Below are 23,339 nucleotides of genomic sequence, written 5' to 3'. Positions count from 1 at the left end.
CAATCAGAATTTTAGATTCACAAGTGAAACAACTTCTTGGAAGAAATATTCTCATGGTGAAAGTATTATGGGATCTCACCTCTAGAGATTCCACTTGGGAAATTGAAGAGGAGATACGAGCAACATACCCTAATCATTTTCGATGACGAAAATTTTTGTAGTTGGAGATAATGTAACAGCGTGTTTTAAAAAAAAAACACCAACAGAAGCTTTGCCCCCCCCACCACCAGTGCCTTTCATTTTCTTCTTTTTCTCTCTCTCTCTCCAATTCTCTTCTCTCCCTCTCTCTTAATTTCTCTCCCAATCTTCATCTATTTTAGAATCTGATCATACCACGCTGTAGTAGAGGAGTTAAGGAACATTTCTACCCGATCAGATTTTCAAACAGAGTAAGTTCATTTTTACTCTAAATATCCTTTGTTCTCTGTTTTTCCTTAGGATTTAGTCATCAATCTTGGTGGGGTCAGTTGAGAAGTTTAATCCTCTCAACTTATTCTATTATATACTTAATTTTTTTTCTGTTTGGATAATTTGCATTAGGCCTATAAATCTTGAAGCTTATCCAAACGGTGGGGAATAAAATTCTAAAAGTTGCTTGGAAAGCAAGCAATTGAGGTAAGGGAAGCTAAATTTAATTTTTAATAGCACCCTAGGATAGAAGATCTGAATGCGAAAGGGACGTGGTCCCAATATTCAATTTCTCTTGCAGGGATGTTGTGTGTTTATTTATATTGGGTTGTTTGTTTATATATTATTTAAATTTGTGGAAATATTGGGTTTTGATGATTTAGTATTAAAGTGTATTTTTTTTATGTCAAATAAACTTTTGAATATTGTGGATAAATTTTTGAATGATATTGTATGACGAAATGGTATGAAATTGGATTCATACATTTGGGATAATGTATGGACTGATGTTTGTTGTGTATTAAGTATTGATGTCAGGATAATGTATGGACTGATGTTTGCTGTGTATTAAGTATTGATGCCTATGTGGTAACAGAGATCTCCGAGCTTCACTGATGATCTAAGTCACATAGACTAAGATATCAGGTGGTGAGAAGCTGATGGGGGAGTTCATGCACACCGTGACATATGAGATGCACGGCTTGGGTTGTATTGAACTTACCCTAATCCTTTTTGTTGGATTCGCTGGTAATCTTTGGATCAGGTGTTAGTCTCTGGTAGGACTTACTTAATACGGGTCTTCCGGAAGACGTTGTTTGTTGAATATCTTGGATGTGTAGATCCATGTGAGATCTATGTGATTGTTTTATTGTTGAGATTTGAAGAAGATTGAATAATTTGAGAAATTGATCATGTAACTTGGTTTTTTCTTTTGATTTAATTGTGTATATTATAAAATTCTATTTTCACTAGCTTACCCTTGCTTTTCTTGTTGTGTTTGAACTGCGATGACTGTACTACGTACACGAGCAGATGATCTTACAGGTGTCTGCGGATCAGAAGAGTTTTAGGGCGTTGATTATGAAACTTATATTGTAAATATTTGTATTTCTATATGTCCTAATCATGTATTAGGAATGTTTTGATATTTTTCGGAGTGTTACATAAAGTGTTTCTCTTTATTTAATAAAAATTTATTTATTATTGAAAAAAAAATTACAATAAATTTTCCAACTTTTAACTGTTGAGTACTTTGTATTTTTTTTATTATTATAACACTCCCTAAATAATTTAGTCTTACGTTATAAAGCATTTTGATTTAACATCACATGCTCACATTATTTCCTAAACTATTTCTTTTAAAAGTACACATGTCATCCTATCATTATATATTATATTATACACTTTTTTTTCTCTCCTATAAAAATTTAATATATTCATATTATAATGCTTAATAATCAACTTAAAACATATTTAAAATAATGTATTTAAAAACATTTTTAAATTAAGAAATTTAAAACTATTTATAATATAATTCGTAATATTTAAAAGTTCTAATGAATTACATAATTTATTATAATTCTAATTATATAATTAAAAATATAATTTTAAATTATGTAATTCATAATATAATTTTAAATTACACAATTTATAATATAATTTCGAATTAAAAGATTTAAAATCAAAATATAGTGATTAACGTAATTTATAATATAATTCTGGATTTAGCTAATATAAATGTAAAACAAATCTAACAAAAGAAAAACAGTTTAGTTAATGAAAAAAATAACAATGAATAAATTAAGTTTAAAGATATGTTGTTTAGAATTAATTATTTTTTAATTGTGATTAACATAACTACTACTTCATAGAATAAACTATATTTGAGCAATTACCAATATTGAAAGTATTTTTATTTTTATTTTTTTCTCCCAAAGAAGTTGAAACCATTAAATGATGATGAATTAGAATGTTATACTAAAAATCACTCTACCTTTTCTCATGGAAATTTACCCATTATTAATTTAAAGGATTTTTCCTGAACTAAAAATGTTTAAAATGACTTTATCCAAACCATTGAAATTCCTAATTCTCGAGTTCATCAAAGTTGTAGATTGTTATCCAAATGTTTCATTTGTTTACAAAATTTAAAAGCTAAAACTAATAAAAACTTATTTAATATCATCCATATCACAATAAAGGTTTGACAATTTTATCCACACAAAAAATATGTCATCGAGTATATATTGATATTGATGTTAGCATTGATTATTTTGCATTTAAAAATATTAAAAGAAATCATTTTTATGATAATGCGTCTTTTATTTTGTAAATTATGAACAATGTCACAATTTAAAAAAAAAATTATTATTTCTTGTAGTTTGTCTCCTTCTACTCTTCTATTTAGTAATCATTTAATAATTAAATTTTAAGAAAAAAAAATCTACTTCAAATTAGAAAATGTTTCTCAATACATGGGTAGTGTCTTTCCATGCAAACCAGTGATAACTTACTATCATTTTCACATAAAAAGATAAACTTAGAATTTCCCATTTATCACCATCATCATCTCAAAATTATTCATAAACAAATGCATTAGTAGACCACACATACATCACACATATCAAATTAAGTAGAAGGTGGGATGAGCTTGGTAGATTCCTTGATCTTGGTTGTGAAAAACTTTTGAAAATCAGAATCCACATTAAGAGCCGCTTGTTGCAGTGTAGGTGATAAAATGCTCCATATTGATTCCTTTCCACCCAACTCTTCAAACAAAGGTCTGCAAAACAGGATAATCAATCATTTTTTGTTAGTATTAGTGATATGTCATACTTTGTAATAACACAATCAATCACTTTTAATGGTATTGCATGCCATTAAAATCATTTCTCAACAACTTACTTTGTTGTTGTTACAATGGAATAACTCTCCATTCCTTCTTCACCAGCAATTTCAGCAACCACAAAGAACTGTGGCACAACAAGCAAATGACCAGCCTCAACATGAGTGTTTAACACACTCTTTCCATTGAAGTCCACAACTTCAATCTTGCCACTTCCTCTAGCAAAGTAAATCAACTGACTTGTAGGACTCACTGAGTATGATGGAGCCTTAATAGCACAGGGTTCAAGTTTTACTCTGATCAAGCTTAATCCAACATCCTCAATGAAAGAAAATTCTTTCTCTGTTAAGGTTTTGACCAATCCAGCATTTTTCACAACATTTTGTGGCTCTGCAGCATCTATATTATACACAAGCTCTTTGGTAATGTCCATTTGGGGCTTAGGCATAGGTTTATCTTTGCCTAGTTTGATGATCAAAGCCCCAGTTTGGCTTTTTGTGAGCTTTTCCAACTCATCTTTGTCTAAGCCATACACCTTGCTTGTGAGATCAGTGGAGAAGCCTCCTAAAATTCCTAAAGCCCCTGTGAGAAAGAAATAGGATATTTCACCAGGAATAAGAGCCTTTGATGTTTCTCCAAGAAAAATAATGATGAGATCTGAGTCTCCATCGTTGAACCACCACGAGAGAGATCCAATAGGTACTGGTATAACGTCTCCTTGCTTAAGTTTCAAAGTCACCTCTTCTCTCCTGTCAGGGAGCACCATCCCAACTAATCCATCATTCCCTACACATGTTCCATAAAATTAATGCAAAACCATTGAAATCGAGATTATGATAGAATTAACTAATCTAAACCTTAAGTTGTAAGATGAAATGGAAAGAGAAAAGATATATCTGAGGACTCTGACCTTGAATCACGTAACCTACTTTGGATACATCTGAATAATGAGGAAGAGCGAAGCCACGAGGATGAAGCAGAAAGCGACCTGCAGTCACATTTTTCTTAGCCAAAAGTGGCACTTCAGAAGTTGACCAAGTGTAGTAACCTCCACCCTCTCCTTCAAACAATGCTTCTGATTTCTTTGGTGTTAATTCTAACTCCATTCGTTTAACTTTCCTTTGCTCACAAAAACCATTTCAAATAGCTAAATTAGTATCACTTGGTTAAAACAAACGCTACGCATAAAACCATTTCAATAAGATTGGGAACTATATAAGATTAACTACAAATTGTATGCACCTGTGGTAGAGAGCAGAAAAGATATAATAGGAAATGTATCTGCCCACAGTGAAGATACCTAATCCAAAGAAAGAAACAGAAAAGAAATAAAGAGCAATGAAATGAATAGGTATTTTAGATGCAACAAAGAGATGATGCTGACTATATATAGAATTGTGGACATATGGACGTTGAAAACCATCAATCATAAAATATGAAATTATTGGTCACGTGAATCAAGATGATTTAGTTTGAAAATTTTATTATACTTCCAGTGTTTTGAATTTATAATAAATCTATTGCGTGTTAACCATTTATAAATCTTACAAAGATTAAATATTATGTGTTATGTTGAATAGAAACTTCTCATTATGGATTATGTACAGTGCTCATCATAAAAGAGATTCCTATTTATCTGGATAAGTTTGTCTTTTATATCATATTATATATATCATTAAATAACACAAGAAGTATAAGAAAGTATAATTTGAGTGACAATATCCAAGTTGTAGGTAAATGAGAGTTCTATAATAGAGATAATTATGTCAACATTTCTCACTCAAATCTAAAGATCTATAGCAAAAATTAAAAAATTCGTAGCAAACTAAAATCAACAAAATTTAATAATTCTAATTAGCTTTAAACATCAAACTAAATATAATTTGTACATAAAGATGAATTGCTAGTTTGCTACGCATGTGATTATTCAATACTTAAAACACATGTCAAAATAAAACAACAATATCTTTTCTTACACTCTATCATCTTCTAGTTTGTGTGTTCTTGTTGAAAAAATGATAAAAAAACAAATGAATTTTATATTATAGATAGAGTTATCAAAACAAGTTTGACCCAACAATTAGTTGTTCCCTAAGGTTAAACAAAACGATTTAGACTAAGTCTAAAAAACTGTGACTTAAATTAAATCAGACAATTTTTAGTTCAATTTACTTAGGTGCTCATGAATCAATCCATTTTTGTAAAATAATAATTATATTTTAAAACACACACATATATTATAATTTATATAAACGTAAATTCGGATCAACCTAACAAATTACAATGTATTTAAAAATGTGTCTCATACAAAAAAAAAATGATTTATCAGACCAAATTGCAGCCCATTTAATAACTCTAATTATAAATTATTTGTATAGTTTTTTAGATAATAAAATACTCTTTTTTTCATTAAATGATTTTATCTAACATACATAAAATGTGTGGTCTAAAACCACCACTAAAAAAATTGTAAAATAAAAATTAAATTAAAGACTATTTTATAAATTAAAAAATTATTAATATATAAAATAATTTTTAAATTGGTATTTAATATTAACTATTAAAATTTTATCTATTAATTATTTTTAAATTATTTTCTATTAATTATTTAAAGTTTAATTTAAAATCTAAAATATTAGTAAACAAAATTTTATAAATTAATTTAAAATTATTTTATAATTTTTTATTAATAATAAATTTATTTAAAATATTAATAATTTTTTAAAATTTTAAAATAATATTTAATTTAATTAATATAGTAATTAAAAAAAATTATCTTTAAATTTTAGTTGTTATTTAATAATTTTAATTTAGTTGTCGGGGAATTGCATGTGTCGGCAAGGATGTGGTACACTAGTTGAATATGACAGAAAAATATGATGATTTATATATTACAGATATAAAATATTTATCAGTATCATCATATACAGCGAATCTTATCACTAGATCTTCATTTGTTGACAAATTTATAGAGATTGCTTCATGTTCGATCTTTTAGTGGTGAGAGATATATTTTGTTAAGAGATTTGATGATTTGTTAGAAGAGATTTCAACACTATAAATAACAACACAGTAACATCTTCAATAAAAGTGTGCAAAATGACATTTTTTTAATATTATAAAAATTGCAATCTTCCAGAACAATCATTCACATGAATTAGATATAAGCAACTTGATCCAATCATTCACATCTATAAAAATACACAATAGGAAAAAATTGTCCACTTAACATTGAAATACCCAAAGATAAATACTTTGGCATTTGAGAGTGAGAATAATAATATTCCATTGATAAATTTAGAATCAATGATTCATGTTTCTGTCAAGATATTTAATGGATATTTTGTTGTTGGTGTGGAAAAAAGAGACAAATTATTGGAGGTGAACTAGAGGACATGTAACAATGGCTATACTCAAAACATTATCACATGTCACTTATAACATCAATTATTAATATCACTGTAACTTATGACAGCGATTCTGACTTTATGTCCAAATCAATAAATAATTAATAATAATAATTATTATTATTATTATTATTATTGGCATAATTTTATTATTTGGAAGCGTATTAGTTTGAAAAAATTACTTCTGAATCACATTTTTATTATTATTTTGAATTATATCAATTTAATTTTATTATTTGAAAAAATAAGTAAATGTAGTTTTTTTGTGGCAAATTTATATTAACAGTATTATTGAAATGTTATGTGGCTTTTATAAATCCAAGTTATTTTTTACTGGTGACCTGTTATTTATTATTCATTTAATATATTATAACATATGGTGTGGTTGTCATCAGTTTAAAGTATTTTTTAAAAATAGAATCAAATTAAAAATATTTAAAATAATGAGATGAATTTGAAAAAATAAGTCAATAAAAAAAATAACCTAATTTTTTCTTACTTCTACTTTTTTCCATTAAAAATGTATCTGGGGACAAAACTTTTCAATTTTACTAAATGCAAAACAATTTTAATGATTTATTGCATTGTGTGTGGCATGAAGATTGCAAAATAATTAGTAATATGATAAAAGTATAATATTATATAAGTGGGTATAAATTTAATTTTTAAATTAATTTTGTGATAATGAGTATGAATTAAAATTTCCTTTATAATAGTGTGTACCACATTGTTTCTCTAATATTAATTTAAAATTGTATTAAATTAAATTATGTCATTTTTTAATTGTACAAGCAAGAACTTATGATTCTGTGAATTTTTACTATTGATTTAAAACCACACATCTTGGTGATATGCCTTTACTATTAAATGAATTTTGAGGAGGGTATTTCTTTACCAAGTTCATTTAAATTGTTTTTTATAACATGTTTAGTTAAGGAGTTTATTATTTGTTACAGCATGTGTGAAAGATTCCATGACTTATTATTATAACCCTTTTCCATTTTATTACAGTTTAAAAATAACTTCGAAACATGTGGATAGGTGGAGTCTATTCATTTCAAGGTTTTTTTGTTGGATTTATTTACTCTTTAAATGAATTTGAAAGCTGAGAAAGTGTAACTATTTTTCATGATTAATTGTATTGATTTGTAGTGATATGAAAGGAGAAAAAGAATAGGGAGGAGGGAAGAATGGTTCCCCTTAAATTGTGAAGAAAATTATGGAAATTCTGGGTTGAATTATAATTACAAATTTAACCCTTAATTTGTAATTGTACGGAAATGGGTTCTGACCGTGTGGATGGATTTGAAACATTGGAAATAACGTGTATAAGTGGAGGAAGCTATCATGGATTAGACATGAGGCCATGCATGTTTTAATTTATTAGAATGTTCTTGTAATCAATTAAATTTATGTCTAATCAGTTAACATTTTGACTTCATAATTGATTTCGATCTAGTCTATTATTTTTATTAAATAAAGTGTTTTTATTGTTATGTGAAGCTAATGTAACATAAGTTAATCATTGTTTTGTTGGGGTGTTAATTTCATATTAATTTAAACATTAATAAAGTCAACATGATATTGTAGACGTATTAAATTTTTTGTTACAGAAGAATAAAAATTACAAATTTTGTTGTGTACCGTCTTTTATTTAATCGGATACATACTAATAAAGTTCAAGTTGGATGTATTTTATTTTGATTTAAATCGTGAGAAAATCGAGTATGTTAACCTTCTCTATTTTGGTAGCTTGAGGTTCAAGTCGGGTAAGTCGATCTCCTTCATTATGGCAATTTGAGGTCTAAGTCAAACATGACGACCTTCTTCATTTCTGGGACTACAGGGAATTGGGCTGAGTAGATCGACCCATCAGATAGTCCGATAAGGCTGACCGAACAGGCTCAATGCGTTAAAGTGGGTCTAGACCCAATTCGGTGATCTTGTTAAAATAATGTCAGGAATAAGCAATTTCGTCATAACATAATTAATGTGTTTTAAATGCACAAAATCCCAACCTCTTTAAGTGCTCTGATTTACTTACGCGGTATTCCTTATAATATCACATAAATGTTTTAATTTACTTACCCAATATATCTTATTACACTACAAAAATACTCGATAATATTCATATTTTATGAAAATATACCATAATATGCCACATTAAAACTTAGAGAAACCAATGCCAAAGATCCACTTACAAGGATTATCTCAACTCAAATCTTAGCATATTCACTAGATACACAAAATTTTATCCTCAACTTTAGTGTTAAAACATTTTCTTATGAATTTGATTAGATATGCTGGAAAAAATTGTCAATGAACATTGAATTAAACTTTTATTTAATCCTCATTCTAGTTAAATTTATAATGAATCAAAATAAATTAATGATTTTTTTATCCCATACGTTATATCTTCAAATAAAACTTATTCAATCCATCCAGTTAGTGGATATTTAGGTTTAAACATGTGAACTACCCGGATTTTAATTTTTGTTGTATTAAATTTGATCTTTGGGACACTTGAATATGTTTGGTAATTATTTATTTAATTGAAAAAAAAAAACCAACTATTTTGTGTTTCGTTGCACTAGCTTTGTTGGCCAATTACAGTTTTACAAAAGGATAAAACCCACTTAAGATATGAATTTATATCAATGGAAATCGTTTCATTTTTTAAGTATTAAAAATTTGGTTTTAAAAAATTATGTACACTTGTATGCATTCTTATTAAGTCTTAACTTTATTTTATGTACACTGTATTCATGCACTGCAGTATTATTATTTACTTTTGTTTCATTATATATTTTTTTATAAAAATAAAATATTATTTCAATACATGAAAAAGAGAAAATTATATATTTTGGTAAAATAAATCATTATTAATTCTTATGTGGATAAAACAAAAGATACTTCAATTTTATAGAACAACAAAATATAAAGATCATAATGTTTCCCAGGAGACAAAATCTCAAGAAAATAAATAATTGTTATGATTTTTAAACGCTCATCTTAAAATATTTTATATCTTACTATCTTACTTATAAAATTATATGTCATTGTATATATGTTTTCATCTAAAGATAATTAACTTTAGTATGTTCTCAATAAAAAGAATTAAAATAAATAAATAAAAAATACGTATAACAAAACAATTATTTCTAACAAGGTAATTTTCAATAAAATGGTATTTTTCGTATAGAATTTGTATGTGTTTTTTTTTAAAAAAAAGGGGTTAGAACCATTCTCAAACCGACTTTTTCAACCAAAAGCAATTTGGAAAAAATATCAGTTGCCTCTACAATCTACATCGGACCTGAGAGTCCGTGATTGACAAGTAACTTTGAACAAAAATCAGTTGTCTCTACATCTACATCTCACCTGGGAGTCCATTATCGACAAGCAACTTGGAACAAAAACCAGTTGCCTCTATATCGGATTTGGGAGTCTGCGATCGACAAGCAACTCATAACAAAAATCAGTTGCCTCTACATCGGACCCGGGAGTCCGCGATTAACAAACAACTCAGATAAAAAATTAGTTGTTTCTACATCGGACCCGAGAGTCCACAGTCGACAAACAACTCGGAACAAAAACCAGTTGCCTCTACGTCGGATCCGGAAGACTACGATCGACAAGCAACTCAAAACAAAAACCAGTCACACCTACATTGGAACAAAAATCAGTTGCCTCTACAATCTACATCGTACCGATGAGTTCGCAACTAACCGCAACTCTGAACAAAGTCTAGTTACCCCTACATCGGATTCGGGAGTTTGCGATCAACAACAACTTTGAAGCGACTCAAAATCAAGTTGTTCGACCGAACCCACACCCTCGCCAAAGGATAGGTCATTTATTGCTTAAACATATACTTTTTTTCAAAGATAGATCTAAATGTTTAAACATATGCTTAAACCCTTAACCATAAACGACTTCGACAAATGCTCGCACACGTGTGTCGATCAAAGCTTAGGTTTGATTTTAACTTCACCTTTGTCACATAAAAACTTATATTACTCTTAAAGACAAATGTATTGAACGGTCATACTTAGTCGCAAATGTTTTTTACAAGCCTTTTCACCTCGCTTGCTTGGCTCAAGGTTGTATCGTCTTGGATTTTATCGGACACATACCGATCAAAGTCCAAGTCAGATGTATTCCATTTCGGTTTAAATCATGAGAAAACAGAGCATGCTAACCTTCTCTATTTTGGTAGCTCGAGGTCCAGGCCGAGCGAGTAGACCTCCTCCATTATGGGAGATCAAGGTCTAAGCCAAGCATGACGACCTTCTCCATTCTCTGCACCCGGGACTGCTAGGAATTATGCCGAGTAGACCAAACGAATAGGTCCAACGCGATAAAGTGAGCCTAGACCCAATTTGATGATTTTGTTAAAATAATATCAGGAATAAACAATCTCATCACAACATAATTAATGCGTTTTTAATGCATAAAATCTCGATCTCTTTAAGTGTTTTGATTTACTTACGCGGTATCCCTTATAATATCACATTAATGTCCCACGTAATATCCCTTATAATATCACATAAATGTCCCGCGTAATATCCTTGATTATATCACATAAATGCTCTAATTTACTTGCACAATATCTCTCATTACACTACATAAATTCTCGATGATATTCATATTTTATGAAAATACATCATAATATGTCACAACATTAAAACTTGGAGAAACCATGGTCAAAGATCTAAGTCCATGAAGGTTTATAAATAGCTCACATGGAATATCTCAACTCAAATCTTAAGACTATATTAACTAGATACACAAAATTGAAGATAGATAGATAACATATAGGAAAAAAAGTACACATAAACATGAGACTTTTTCTCTCAAATAACACTTTTTTTCCTCAGATAACACTATTTTCACTTTTAAATATTTATAAAATTGTAGTGAATTTAAATATTTATAAAATTAAAATAAAAGAAAATTTGAAAATAAAAATTAAAAATTAAAATTATAAAAATTTATTAAGAAATATCAATAAAAAAAAAATATATTTTATAAGTGTTTTGATGTAAGTAAATATTATGGACATAATAAATATAAACCATAAACCCTAACACTGATCTCTAAACCACAATCCTTAAGCTCTAAACCATAACTAATGAACCCTAAATCCAAACCCTGAACCATAAACTCCAAACCACAAACTATATACCATAAACACCAATTTCCTAAACCCTAAAAAATTATAAGAAATATTATATAATCATATTTGTTATTATAATTTAGAACATATATTTATATATAACTCATTATTTACATAATTTTTCAATTTAAATATAATTTTTTTTCTTTATTTTCTTATTTTAAAATTATAATTTATATATATATATATATTTATTAAATCTAATAATAAATTTATTCACTTAATTTTTTTATTATTACATACATATCATCAATTAATAACTTAATTTTTATTTATAATTTTTTAAACCATTTAGTTAATATTTTCTTTTATAAAATATCCAAACAATTTTATTTAATTTTTATTATTATTTATTTTGATATTTTTTAACAAACAAAAAATACCAACATTTAATTTGGTAGCAACATTATAACTTATTATAATTTTTTCATCCGAATTTTATTATCAAATATATGTACAAATGTATTATGGTTTATTCTTCACAATTCAAATTTACTATAAAAATATAAAAAAAAATAATGTTACAATTTTACATTTATTTTACCCATAATATTTACTTACATCAAAATACTTATAAAATATTTTATTTCATTCTTTTTATAATTATATTTCTTCATAATTTTTTATATATTTAATTTTTAATTTTCAAAATTCAAAATTTCTTTTATTTCAATTTTATAAATATTTATATTCACTACTATTTTATAAATATTTAAAAGTAAAAATAGTGTTATCCGAGAAAAAAAGTTCGGTATTAGATAAAAAAATAAAAATAAAAAGGTGTAGATGAAGAAATAAAAGTAAAAGTAGTGTTATTTTAAAAAAAATCTAAACATGAAATAAAATATCATTTTGTCCTTATTTTTTCCTCCAATTCTTTTTTGTAGATTTTTTTAGTAAAAACTCAATTTTGTGTGTACTAACAAAGTTACAAAAATAGACATGTTTTTTTTTATAAGTTGATTTTACCTTTTTTATATATATATAAATATAAAGTAGAGTTCACAATCCATTTTGTTATTTTTATGTATAAATCGATTTTTTCATATATAAATAGAGTCATATCCATTTTGTTGTTTTTCTTTGGTAAATCATTTTTTTTTGGTTTTTAGTTTATTAAAATCTGTTACGAATTAGTTTTTTTTATATGGTTTTTAGTTATCTAATTTTAAAATAGGTTGGAGTTAATGTTTTTTAAATACACATTAATATTCTTAAAATATTTTAACTCATTCCAATAAAAAAATGTTTCCCCCATAAGTTTTTAGCATTTTTTAGAACGAGATAATTAAATAATTAACTTGAAAATTATAGCTAATTAATGTATCCAATTACCCATCATTATTTTTGAAAAAAAAGGGACGACTTATTAACTCCTTTTTATAATTAATTACTTTTGACTAAAAATGGTTAACTTCTTAACTCTTGTTATTATCATTTTAATATTTTGAAATGTTTTTTTGTTTCATGGTCAATATATTTCGTTATGTTAAATTAATTTTAACGACGTTTAAATGTTGATAATGTAACATAATAAATTCTAGATTTTCTAGGTGTAAATTGTGAATCTTTTTAATATTCACAATAAATTCCATATTGTGTGATAGTTATAATAGGAATGAGCCGTCTAATTAAATTGTAAATGATAAAAAAGTTATCTCATCAAATATTACTCCCTCACATAATTTCTATCTAAATGCAATTAATACCAATTTTTAAAAAATACACTGTTTTTAAATAAAATTGGAAATTAAAACCTCTCAAAATACTGAAAATATAATAAACAAAGGAGAAAAATCTATTAAAAATTATACATAAATGACATAGAGAAAACTTAGAGGATAGTCTTGTAATTTACTCGTATTATAATCATTATGAAACCATTGCTATCCGTGGAAGTACTTGGCGGGAAAATTGTGACGATTTCAATTTAATTTAATTTTGGGTTTGAGTTTGTGATCTTTCTCTCGTATTGAAACCTTGAACTCTTGAGAAGAAGAAGAAGATGGCGGCGTCGAATTACGAATACCCAAGGCTCCAGCGGCCGGAAATAGTCGCAATCTTAGGGCAGTTCGAGATCGCGAATGTGACGGAGCAGGAACTCGCGAAACCCAACCCTGACTTGATCTCCGACCTCTACACCCGCATCCTCTTCCATCTTGGCGTTCTCCTCGAGTCTCTCTCTATTCTCTCTTCGCGTCTTCTTCATCGCTACATTCCTCACTCACCTTTTTCCTCTCTTCCTTTTCCGCAGGGAAGACATCGAGCAACTCGACTTCGACGCCCTAGAGCATCTTGAAAACCCTGATTTCCACGTTGAATCCGTTCGCGCCGTCAAACTCTTCAGCAGGATCAAGGAGGTTCTCACCGACATCGAGTGCCCTCGCAAGTTCACCTTCGCCGATTTCCTCCTGCCGGATCCTCACCGGACTGACATCTTCCTCGGCGCTCTTCTCAATTTCTTCCTTGACAGGTCAGTCTCTTAGCTTCCTCGCTCGATTAAGAGAAATTCTAATTGTCGTTGTCGTTTTGTGCATCCCAGGGACACAAGAATGAACACGGTGTCGGAGATCGTGAACGAATTTAACGCTCTGGAGGTGCAGCAAGCGGAGTTGGAGAACGAGATGCTGCAGGTCTGTGTTGGATATCATCTCATCTCAATTTCAAATTCTTTTGAACTGAATGAGTGGTTTTGTGGCAGTTGAAAGGGGAGATTGCGGAATGCAATGAGGCGAGGGAGCGAGAGATGCCTCTTGCTCAGGAGGTAGAGGCGAAAGTTAACGAGCTGAAACAATCGGTTGGGGCGCTGAACAGAAACCAGAGTTCGTTGAGGAGTACTTGGAGGAAGTTGAAGGATAGGACTGGGGAAATGGATGAGAAGGTCAGTCATTGTTTACCATCTAATGCTCTGGGGCTGTAATTGAAGCTTAGTTGTTGAATCTTATATGTCCTTATCTTGGTGATTTTGGATGGTGTGTTAAAGAAATAACGGCAGAGGAGTAAAAGGATTGAAACAATTTGCATAAACTTGCAGAGCTGAATCTTTGGATTATGTAGTTTGTAAATGTATTATGAGTGCAATTTGTGGAAAATGTTGGTTTTGAGGTGCTTTTTCTCTGCTTTTAAAAATCTGCAATTAACGCTTTAAACGGACTAGTTATGTTTAGTTGGATACAAGTGTCTCTTCATTTGTGTAGAGTGTAGACATTGGACATGGCTTTGGTTTAATTAGTTGAGGCTATGTAGGTCTTGTGCTTGTGCATATTACATTGTGATCTGACTGTTTAAACATTGTTTTCAGTTTGGTGTTGAAGTTCCTCCCTTGGTCTGCTTACTTCAACCCCCATTTCTCCTGAAAGTTTGACTACTTGGTGCATAGATTATATTAATACTTATCCTATTTTCCTTTTTCGTAGCCCAGATTTCTAATGCTGAATTTACATTGGTACAAAATGTTCAAGAAAATGCAAATCTACGTTCAAGAATTGCCCAATCACCTGATAAAGTACAGGTATTTTTTTTATTTGGTTCACTCCAGTAATTAGTAGCATGGATATCCAAATTCATTCATTTTTTTATTTTGTTCTTCTATTCCAAGTATAATCAAAATTAATTGGTTTTAATTGTGTTCTTGGCTACAACATCGTGGCATACATAGCATTTCTCCAACCAATTTGCTTGTATGAATATTATATTGGCGATTATTTGACTACCTTACCTTCGTGTTGGTTCCTCACTCCACAGTTGATCATCTTCCAGTTTTGGAGAACATTTTCAGTTTTAAACTGTTGTCCTTTTCCTGCAATTTGTAGTGGATTTTTACTAATGCGTGAAAAGATTCTATTGTAATGCTTGGTTTAGATGTTTTTGCTCTTTGAGAGAGTTCTGGATTTTTACTCTGCCAGTACTGATGTAAATTTACTACTCTGACTTGCCATGAAGAGAGCTTTAGAGGAAAAGAAATTAGCTCGAGAGGAGGCAAGGAATGCTGAAAAATTAGCAATGCAAGCTTTTCACGAGAAGACTGCCCTTGTTGAAGTTTTTTCCAAGGTATTTTTATCGCAGACCGGATCTTTTCTTATTCCCTCATCATCTGCACTTTAGGTCACAGTAAATTAATCTTTTATTATTACACTTGTATGCAAACTTTACATGTGAATAGAGCTCTTGTTGAACTTGTGAAGTTTATTTCCCAGAGTTTTTGTTGCATACTAGGTCTATTCTTAGCGCCCCTTCATCCGCATTTGACTATCATGATTCATGACAGTAAATTTCTATTTTAATTTACTTATGGAGTTGTGTGTTTTGAACAGTGTAGAGAAAAGTTTGAAATTTGAGTTGAAAGGACAGTACAAGCCGGGAAGGAGAGGAAATTTTGTTTATAAATTTCAACTTTTCTTTAGCATTTCCTCTTACTTTCCTTCTAACCAAACTAGAAAAAATATTTTGTTATATGTATTTTTTTTTCTTCTCTATTTCCTTTCCTTCCAACCAAACATACTTGAAATTTATTCCAGAATGCAATTGCAACACAATTTTAATTTTGTGAAGCCTTGACCTATTGAGTTATGACTGAACTGAGTAGTCAATTAGTTGGTGCCATTGCTGAAACGTCCCTTGCATTGTGACTAGAAAATCAAACGGCATCATGGATTGACAGATGAAATTTGCCATGGATATTGTTCAATCTTTAATATCTATAATACTTACATAATTTCAGAAGGCAAACTACAATGTAAAGAGCTGTAACACACGGACCAATTCACGATGATTTGTTGCTTGAATGTTGATCACTTTATCGTGAATCATTTTTTGTAGGTGTACAAGAAAATGTCAAAACACTACAAGCTGATGCAGGATATACAAGAACAGGTAAACATACTCTGATCAGTTGACTTCTGCTCTGGCATTTGTCATAATGACTGAAAATCTGCTGGGGGCAAGAAGTGTTTTCTTTAACGGAGCTTAAATTGGAGTGCTTAGAGATATGAGATTTATTATGGACTTCTCCACATTCCTTCAAAGATTATTACGATGCAAAACCTTGTTTGATGTCAGTTTTGTCTTCTATAGGTAAATTCTGGTAAAGCTATTGAAAAGGATCTTAAAACGTTGAAAGCTAAACTTAGCGATGAAGAAATGTTAGAGAAGTCACTTGAGGCCAGACTGGTTGAAAGACAAAGTAAAGGTACCTTCTAGTGCAAACAATGCTATGTTTCTACTTATGGATTGATGGCTTAACCGTTTTAGCACGAGTGATGATAACATTTACGAAACACAATCTACAAAAACTGCTGCTCACAAGTAATCTGGCTTGATTTTTGTTCAATAGTTTTGTTTTCCTTCTTCTCTCTCTTTTAAATAGCATTTGCTGGCTGAAAAGCAGCACAACTGTACGTCACATTACTTTTAGCGATTTTTGTCGAAAACTTTCATGCTATGTAAACTGTTCCTTAAGGTTGCATTTTTTTTGTTGTGTTTTATCTTCAACTTTTTCGACTTGTTTTCCCTTCCCCAGTTGAGCAGATGGAAGAATTAATGAAGCAGACGGAGAAAGAGTGCAATATTATGCGGGAAGAAGCAACTAAATATTTAAGCAGTACAAAATCAGAGGTGGAATCTAAGTGCTCTACTACAGAAACAAGGCAGAGAAATGTGGAGGCTGTGCTATCTGAGGTTGCATTTTTTAAGTTTCAGGATAAATGGATATAATTGATGAAAGATTAAGTATTTATTTCTTATCTGCTATGGACAGGCGGATGCCATAAATAGTAAAATTGCATCAGTAAAAGAATCTGCAGCAGTTGAAGTGGAGCGGTTAGGCCGCAAATGTGAAGAGTTAGTTGAAGCGGTAGGCCATTTTTTATATTTTGGACATCTGTGTGATCTAATCACCATGTTTGGCTTAAAAATCTTCAAATTGCATCCATGCTTCTTGCACTGAACAAAATTTTTAGAAGTTTCTTAAGTTGGTCCATACAGTTACATCTTTCACGTGAACTCTAGTTTTATTTTACTGTTTAATTTTTGTGATGTGATTAGCTTGATTCCATGCTCCTGGCACTGCCGTGTCTGTTCTAAATCTTGCATGATGATCTTTGTTTCGCTTATTGTTATAGTGAATGAGAAATAATTGGACTATCGCGTTTTGGATTTTTGCAGTTTCACAAGTATGCAAATCCAATTGCAGATGTGATTGAATCTGGGCAAAAAAGACTCAAGGCCACTCAAGGAGGTGGATCTGACATTTCAGTTTCGGTTTAGCGATCTAACACTTCCTTACTCTGCATAGTTGAGTACATGTTATCATAAAAAATCCTTTAGAATTTTTTTAATGGTTATGCCTTAGTCACATCACCATCTTGCTGCAGAATAGTGGCTAAAATCCCCACCTCATGCTTCTTCCACACTTAGTTCAATAGTTGATTGAATGTCTTGTTCCCTTCCCTGAGATGGTTTGCTCTAGCCTCTAGGTCATTATGCCTCTGGTTGAATGAATATTTCCTATTCATAATGTATTATTCTTTTTTATCTTGCTTCAATCTATTTAATATATTTATTAATCATCTAATGTTCATCCGTTTCTTCATCTTGCTTTGTTGTATTTAATTTAACTAGTTTTTTTGGCTTGTGCGATAAACAGGGTACAAGTTTATTTGTCATAGCTAAAATTTATGACAAGTAAACTTTTTTAAATATGTAAGTTAAGGGTGGCAAAAAAATCCAAATTACAAAATCCAATCCATATGTATCCATATCCATATTAGTTTTAACCCATTTAAATGGATTTATTCCAAATCCATATTTTTGAATTTTAAATCCAATCCATTTAATTGGATATGGATTAGATATAGATTTGATACATTTTTGGATTATCCAAATTGCATTTGGGATGAATTTTGACTTGGCCTGATCCAAGTTATGCCAAGACAATCCAATCCAGTCGATGTCGAGTTGAGTGGGCCCGGGCAGATGTTTAACCGAGCAGTCCCGGGCCCATATTGAGCTGAGTGGGCTCGAGCTGATTTCTAGCCGAGCGCGCCTGGTTCGTTGTCGAGCCGAGCGCGCCTGGTTCGTTGTCGAGCCGAGCATTCCTAAGTCGATGTCGAGCCGAGCAAACCTGAGCTGATGTCGAGTCGCTGAGACTGAGTCGATGTTGAATCGAACGGGCCATGGCAATGTCGAGCTGAGCAAGCTCGGGTCGATGTCAAGTCGAACGGGTCCGGGCCAATGCTGAGTCTCCTTAGGCTGGGCTGATGTTGAGTGGAGCGAGCTTGGGCCAATGTCGAATCTCCCGGGGACAAGCCGATGTCGAGTGGAGCGAGTCGAGCCAATGTCGAGTCTCCCGGGGTCGAGCTGATGTGAGTGGAGCGGGCCTAGGTCAATGTCGAGTCGATTGGAACCGAGCCAAAGTCGAGTCGAGTGGACTCGAGCCAATGTTGATTCTCTCGGGCCTGAGTTGATGTCGAGCCGAACGGGCCCAACCCAATGTCGAGCTGAGTAAGCTCGGGTTGATGTTGAGCCGAATGGGCCCGAGTTGATTTTGAGTTGATTGGGCTCTGGCCAATGTCAAGTCGATCGAGCTTGAGCCATTGTCGAGTCTCTCGGGCTCGGCTCGGTGTTAAGTCGAATGGGCCCGGGTCGATGTCGAGTGGAGCGGGCCCGAGTCGATGTCAAGTTGATTGGGCCCTGGTCGATGTCGAGCCAAACAGGCTCGAATTGATGTCGAGTCTCTCGAGCCCGGGCCAATGTCGAGTCGAGCCGGCCTGAGCTAATGTCGAGTCTCCCGGGCTCGGGCTAATGTCGAGTGGAGCATACCTGCGTTTATGTCGAGTCGATTGGGCCCTGGCCAATGTTGAGCTGAGCGGGCCAAGGACGATGTCAAGTCGAATTGGCCCGAGTCGATTTTGAGTTGTTGGGCCCAGTCCATTGACGAGTCGTCCAAGCCCAGACTGATGCCGAATCATCTGGGCCCGGACTGATGTCGAATCGTTCGGGCCCAAACCCATTTTGAGTCGTTTGGGCTTGGAACGATGTCGAGTTGTCTAGGTTCGGGCTGATGTCGAGTGGAGCGGGCTCGGGTCGATGTTGAGTCGATTGGGCTCAGGCTAATATCGAGTGGATTAGGCCTGGGTCGATATTGAATCATCTAGGCTCGAGCCATTGTCGATTCTTCTGGGCCCATGCCGATGTTGAGTCGTTTGGGCCTGGGCTGATGTGGATTCGATTGGGCCCAGATCGATGTTGAGTCGAGCCGGTCTAAGACAATGTTGAGTCTCTTGGGCCTGGGTCGATGTCGAGCTAAGCAAGCCCGGGTTGATGTTGAGTGGAGCAGGCCTAGGTCTATGTCAAGTCAATTGGGCCCTGGCTAATGTCGAGCCGAGCGGGCCTGGGTCGATGTCAAGTCGAGCAGGCCCGAGTCAATGTCGAGTCGTTCGGGCTCGAGTTGATGTTGAGTGCAGCGGGCTCAGGTCGATGGCGAGTCGATTGGGCCCTTGCTAATGTCGAGCGGGTCCGAGTCGTTGTCAAGCTGAGCGGGCCTGTGCCGATGTCTAGTTGAATGGGCTTGTGTTGATGTCGAATCATCCAGGCACGAGCCATTTTCGAGTCGTCCGGGTTTAGGCCAATTTCGAGTCGTCTGGACTCGAGCCGATGTCGGGTGGAGCGGGCCTGGGCCGATGTTGAATCATCCAGGCCTAGACCATTATCGAGGCGTATGGGCTTGGGTTGATGTCGATTCAATTGGGCTTAGGTCGACCGAGCCATTGTCGAGTTGAACGATTTTGGGTCGATGTCAAGTTGAGCGGGCATAGGTCTATGTCGAGTTGATTGGGCCCTGGCCATTGTTGAGGGCAGTTTCGCAAAGACAAAACTATTCCTATATAAACTGTACATTTTTTTTTGTATTCCGGATTATGAAATCTTGTAAATTTTCGGATTGGCGCTTCCGTTAAATTTTTGGATTGGTGCATTCGGTAATCTCCCATATTGATGCTTTCGGTAGTACATGAATAATAGTGTTAATCCAAAATAAAAATATGCAAAACATCCATAATTGAAAAAACCATTATGGATCCATCAATCCATAATTCAAAATATGCATTCCGGATTCAGAAATCCATAATTGAAAAAAATCATTTCGGATCCACCAATCCGTAATAAAAATTAGGCTTCCAGATTCAACAATCTGGAAATCAATAATTTATGCAAACTTTGCTTCCGTAACACCCCCTCATCCGGAATGCAACATGATTTACTTCCGGATTGATGAATCCATAGCACACTCCCAAATCCTGAAATTGTGGGGGTGCAGGAAGAAAAAGGTAGGGCTGCAGGAAGAAACTGCCATTGTTGAGTCGTTCGAGCCCGGACTGATGTCGAGTCGTCCGGGCTCGAGTCGATGTCGAGTGGAGCGGGCCTGAGTCGATGTCGAGTCGATTGGGCCCTGGCTAATGTTGAGCTGAGCAGGCTCGGTCCGATGTCAAGTCGAGCAGACCTGGGCCAATGTTGAGTCGAATGGACTCGGGCCGATGTCTAGTCGTATGGGCCCGGGCCGATGTCTAGTCGTATGGGCTCGAGCCGATGTTGAGTCAGTTGATGTCGAGTCGTCCGAGCTCGAGCCGTTGTCGAATTGGGTCTAAGCCGACTCAACCGAGTTGGTCCGCGTTCAGGTTGAGTCGGCTTAGGCCCGATTCGAACCAAGTTAGTCTGTGTCCATATCAAAATGGATTTCATGTAATTGACAAAGTGAATTTAATCTAATTAACATAATGGATTGAATCTAGATTTAATCCATTTTAAATGAATTTAAAAAAATCCATTTAAATTTGATCTAGTTAAAATGGATATGAATTTTAAATCCAATCCATTTATTTAGATTTGGATCTAGATTGGATTTTGAAAAATCCATTCCATGACCACCCTAATATTAGTATGTAGATTTGGAACTGGATTTGAGGGATGGAGAAAAGAGATTCATGTGTGAATTAAAGGAGAACAATTTAAAAATTAAAGATAAATAAGTGAAAACTTTGTAATTAGTTTGATTGATCAATTAAAGTTGTTTTTTAATAGATTAATATGTAAAATAACTATATTGCTTTTGCGTTAAAAATAAATTTAAACTTAATATTGAGAAAAATTTTATATCTAAGTAATCGTTGTAAAAATATACTTTTAAAAGTTAAATTGAAAATAACATAAGATTATAATACAAAATCTGTAAAATAATGGATAACAAAAATTAAATTTCAAATAATAAATTTAAATAAGTGTCACATTTAACTACATAATTATAATTTAAAATATAAAGTTATAAGAATATAACATACAAACAAGAGTTAAATTATAATCATTAAAATAAAAAAAGTAAAAAAACAAAAATAACATATTCCCTTATTAAAAGGAGTCATATGAAAGCTTTTATATAAAAAATAGGAGTCATGATTAAATCTTTATTATAGACTATCAATTATTTGTTGTATTGTGTCAAAATATTTTGTTTATGATTAAATTGTTTAATCTTTCCTACAACTCTTTAACACTACTTGAATTTCATAATCAATATTCGGTGGGTCTTGATTGTAAATATATTGTTTATGATCTTGGTCGATCTACCAACATCCTAAATAAGAATGTCGTATGAAGGAGACAATTCATTGTTCTTGCTTTTTATCATGTATTTCATAATATGATAAGACTAATTAATCAAAATGTATTTTTATAGTCCTTAATATGAAAATATCTTCATGCAATAACTATGTAAAATTTGTTGCTTGAAGACTCAAGATATGCACATAGAAGTATTGTAACGATTTGTCATTAATATTCAAATTACATACATCTATTCAATAACTATGCAAAATTATTGGCTCGGAGACTTAAAATATGCACATACAAGTAATGCAATCATCCATCATTAATATTCAAACCATGTACATCTATGACATTTCAACCTTGCATCTCTAGTCTCCTCATGAAACTGAATGTCACGTCACGATCGTAATGCATCTCTTCAAGAATGTTTGGAAATGATAACTTTTTTCTTGATACATCATATTAGCCATAATAAATCATTTTGCAATTTTGCTTTTGATCTTTCTCTTGTTAACCTCACTATACAAATGACCAACTTTCATCACTTTTAAATTTGTGGAAAAAAATATCTTTCATAATAAGGAGTTGACTGAGAGACAAAACATTTTAACTCTTAAAATATTACATAATGATGACAATATGTATATAAATGATCGAAGTATGAAAAATCCATTAATTTTAAAGGAAGAACTATCCATGTGTAAACCCTTAACATATTCAATAATTTGACCATGCTTACTAAATAATCATGATTGATTTAAAACCTCATCAACTACCAGTAGCTTAATACGAGGAATTTCATAAGATCTTACACGAGTTTTACTTTTCATAGAAAAAGACACCACTACTAAATTTTAAAATATAAAAGACATTATTGATAAAAGTCATGGTAGTTGAATATACA

At 32.1% G+C, this 23,339-nt stretch overlaps 2 protein-coding genes across 3 annotated transcripts; one reads left to right on the top strand and one right to left on the bottom strand.

Moving 5' to 3' along the window:
- Window positions 1-2,926: 2,926 nt before the first annotated feature.
- LOC137812254 (cocosin 1) lies at window positions 2,927-4,731 on the bottom strand. Of its 2 annotated transcripts, none has more exons than XM_068614177.1 (4): window positions 4,496-4,731; window positions 4,164-4,372; window positions 3,313-4,039; window positions 2,927-3,190 (listed from the first exon to the last, which is right to left on the bottom strand). In XM_068614177.1, the coding sequence occupies exons 1-4, from the start codon at window positions 4,681-4,683 to the stop codon at window positions 3,037-3,039; spliced, it is 1,278 nt and encodes a 425-aa protein (XP_068470278.1). In that variant the 5' UTR covers window positions 4,684-4,731; the 3' UTR covers window positions 2,927-3,036. The 2 variants fall into 2 exon arrangements, with proteins under 2 accessions (XP_068470278.1, XP_068470279.1); XM_068614178.2 differs by having other exon boundaries at window positions 4,164-4,367; window positions 4,496-4,634.
- A 9,007-nt stretch (window positions 4,732-13,738) lies between these two features.
- Window positions 13,739-18,402, top strand: LOC137812253 (kinetochore protein). The gene is made up of 11 exons (XM_068614176.2): window positions 13,739-14,014; window positions 14,094-14,312; window positions 14,382-14,472; window positions 14,541-14,720; window positions 15,261-15,350; window positions 15,782-15,889; window positions 16,658-16,711; window positions 16,913-17,027; window positions 17,358-17,515; window positions 17,595-17,690; window positions 18,002-18,402. Exons 1-11 carry the CDS (start codon window positions 13,845-13,847, stop codon window positions 18,101-18,103), a joined length of 1,383 nt encoding a protein of 460 aa, XP_068470277.1. The 5' UTR covers window positions 13,739-13,844; the 3' UTR covers window positions 18,104-18,402.
- Window positions 18,403-23,339: the final 4,937 nt, after the last annotated feature.

Source organism: Phaseolus vulgaris, chromosome 2 (assembly GCF_051622355.1).
Source record: "Phaseolus vulgaris cultivar YP4 chromosome 2, ASM5162235v1, whole genome shotgun sequence".
In the NCBI taxonomy this organism is placed as follows: domain Eukaryota; kingdom Viridiplantae; phylum Streptophyta; class Magnoliopsida; order Fabales; family Fabaceae; genus Phaseolus; species Phaseolus vulgaris.
Note: the sequence above shows the minus strand (reverse complement) of the source record. Positions and strands in the feature narration are given on the sequence as shown.

What these genes read in the sequence shown, in the direction of transcription:
- LOC137812253 (XM_068614176.2), top strand. Translation starts at nt 13,845, where the DNA reads ATGGCGGCGTCGAATTACGAATACCCAAGGCTCCAGCGGCCGGAAATA. An exon ending in TTGTTGAAGTTTTTTCCAAG is followed by an intron (nt 15,890 to 16,657) that starts GTATTTTTATCG and finishes CATTTTTTGTAG; the next exon opens with GTGTACAAGAAAATGTCAAA. An exon ending in GGTTGAAAGACAAAGTAAAG is followed by an intron (nt 17,028 to 17,357) that starts GTACCTTCTAGT and finishes TCCCTTCCCCAG; the next exon opens with TTGAGCAGATGGAAGAATTA.
- LOC137812254 (XM_068614177.1), bottom strand. Translation starts at nt 4,683, where the DNA reads ATGATTGATGGTTTTCAACGTCCATATGTCCACAATTCTATATATAGT. An exon ending in AGTAGGTTACGTGATTCAAG is followed by an intron (nt 4,040 to 4,163) that starts GTCAGAGTCCTC and finishes GAACATGTGTAG; the next exon opens with GGAATGATGGATTAGTTGGG. An exon ending in TCCATTGTAACAACAACAAA is followed by an intron (nt 3,191 to 3,312) that starts GTAAGTTGTTGA and finishes CCTGTTTTGCAG; the next exon opens with ACCTTTGTTTGAAGAGTTGG.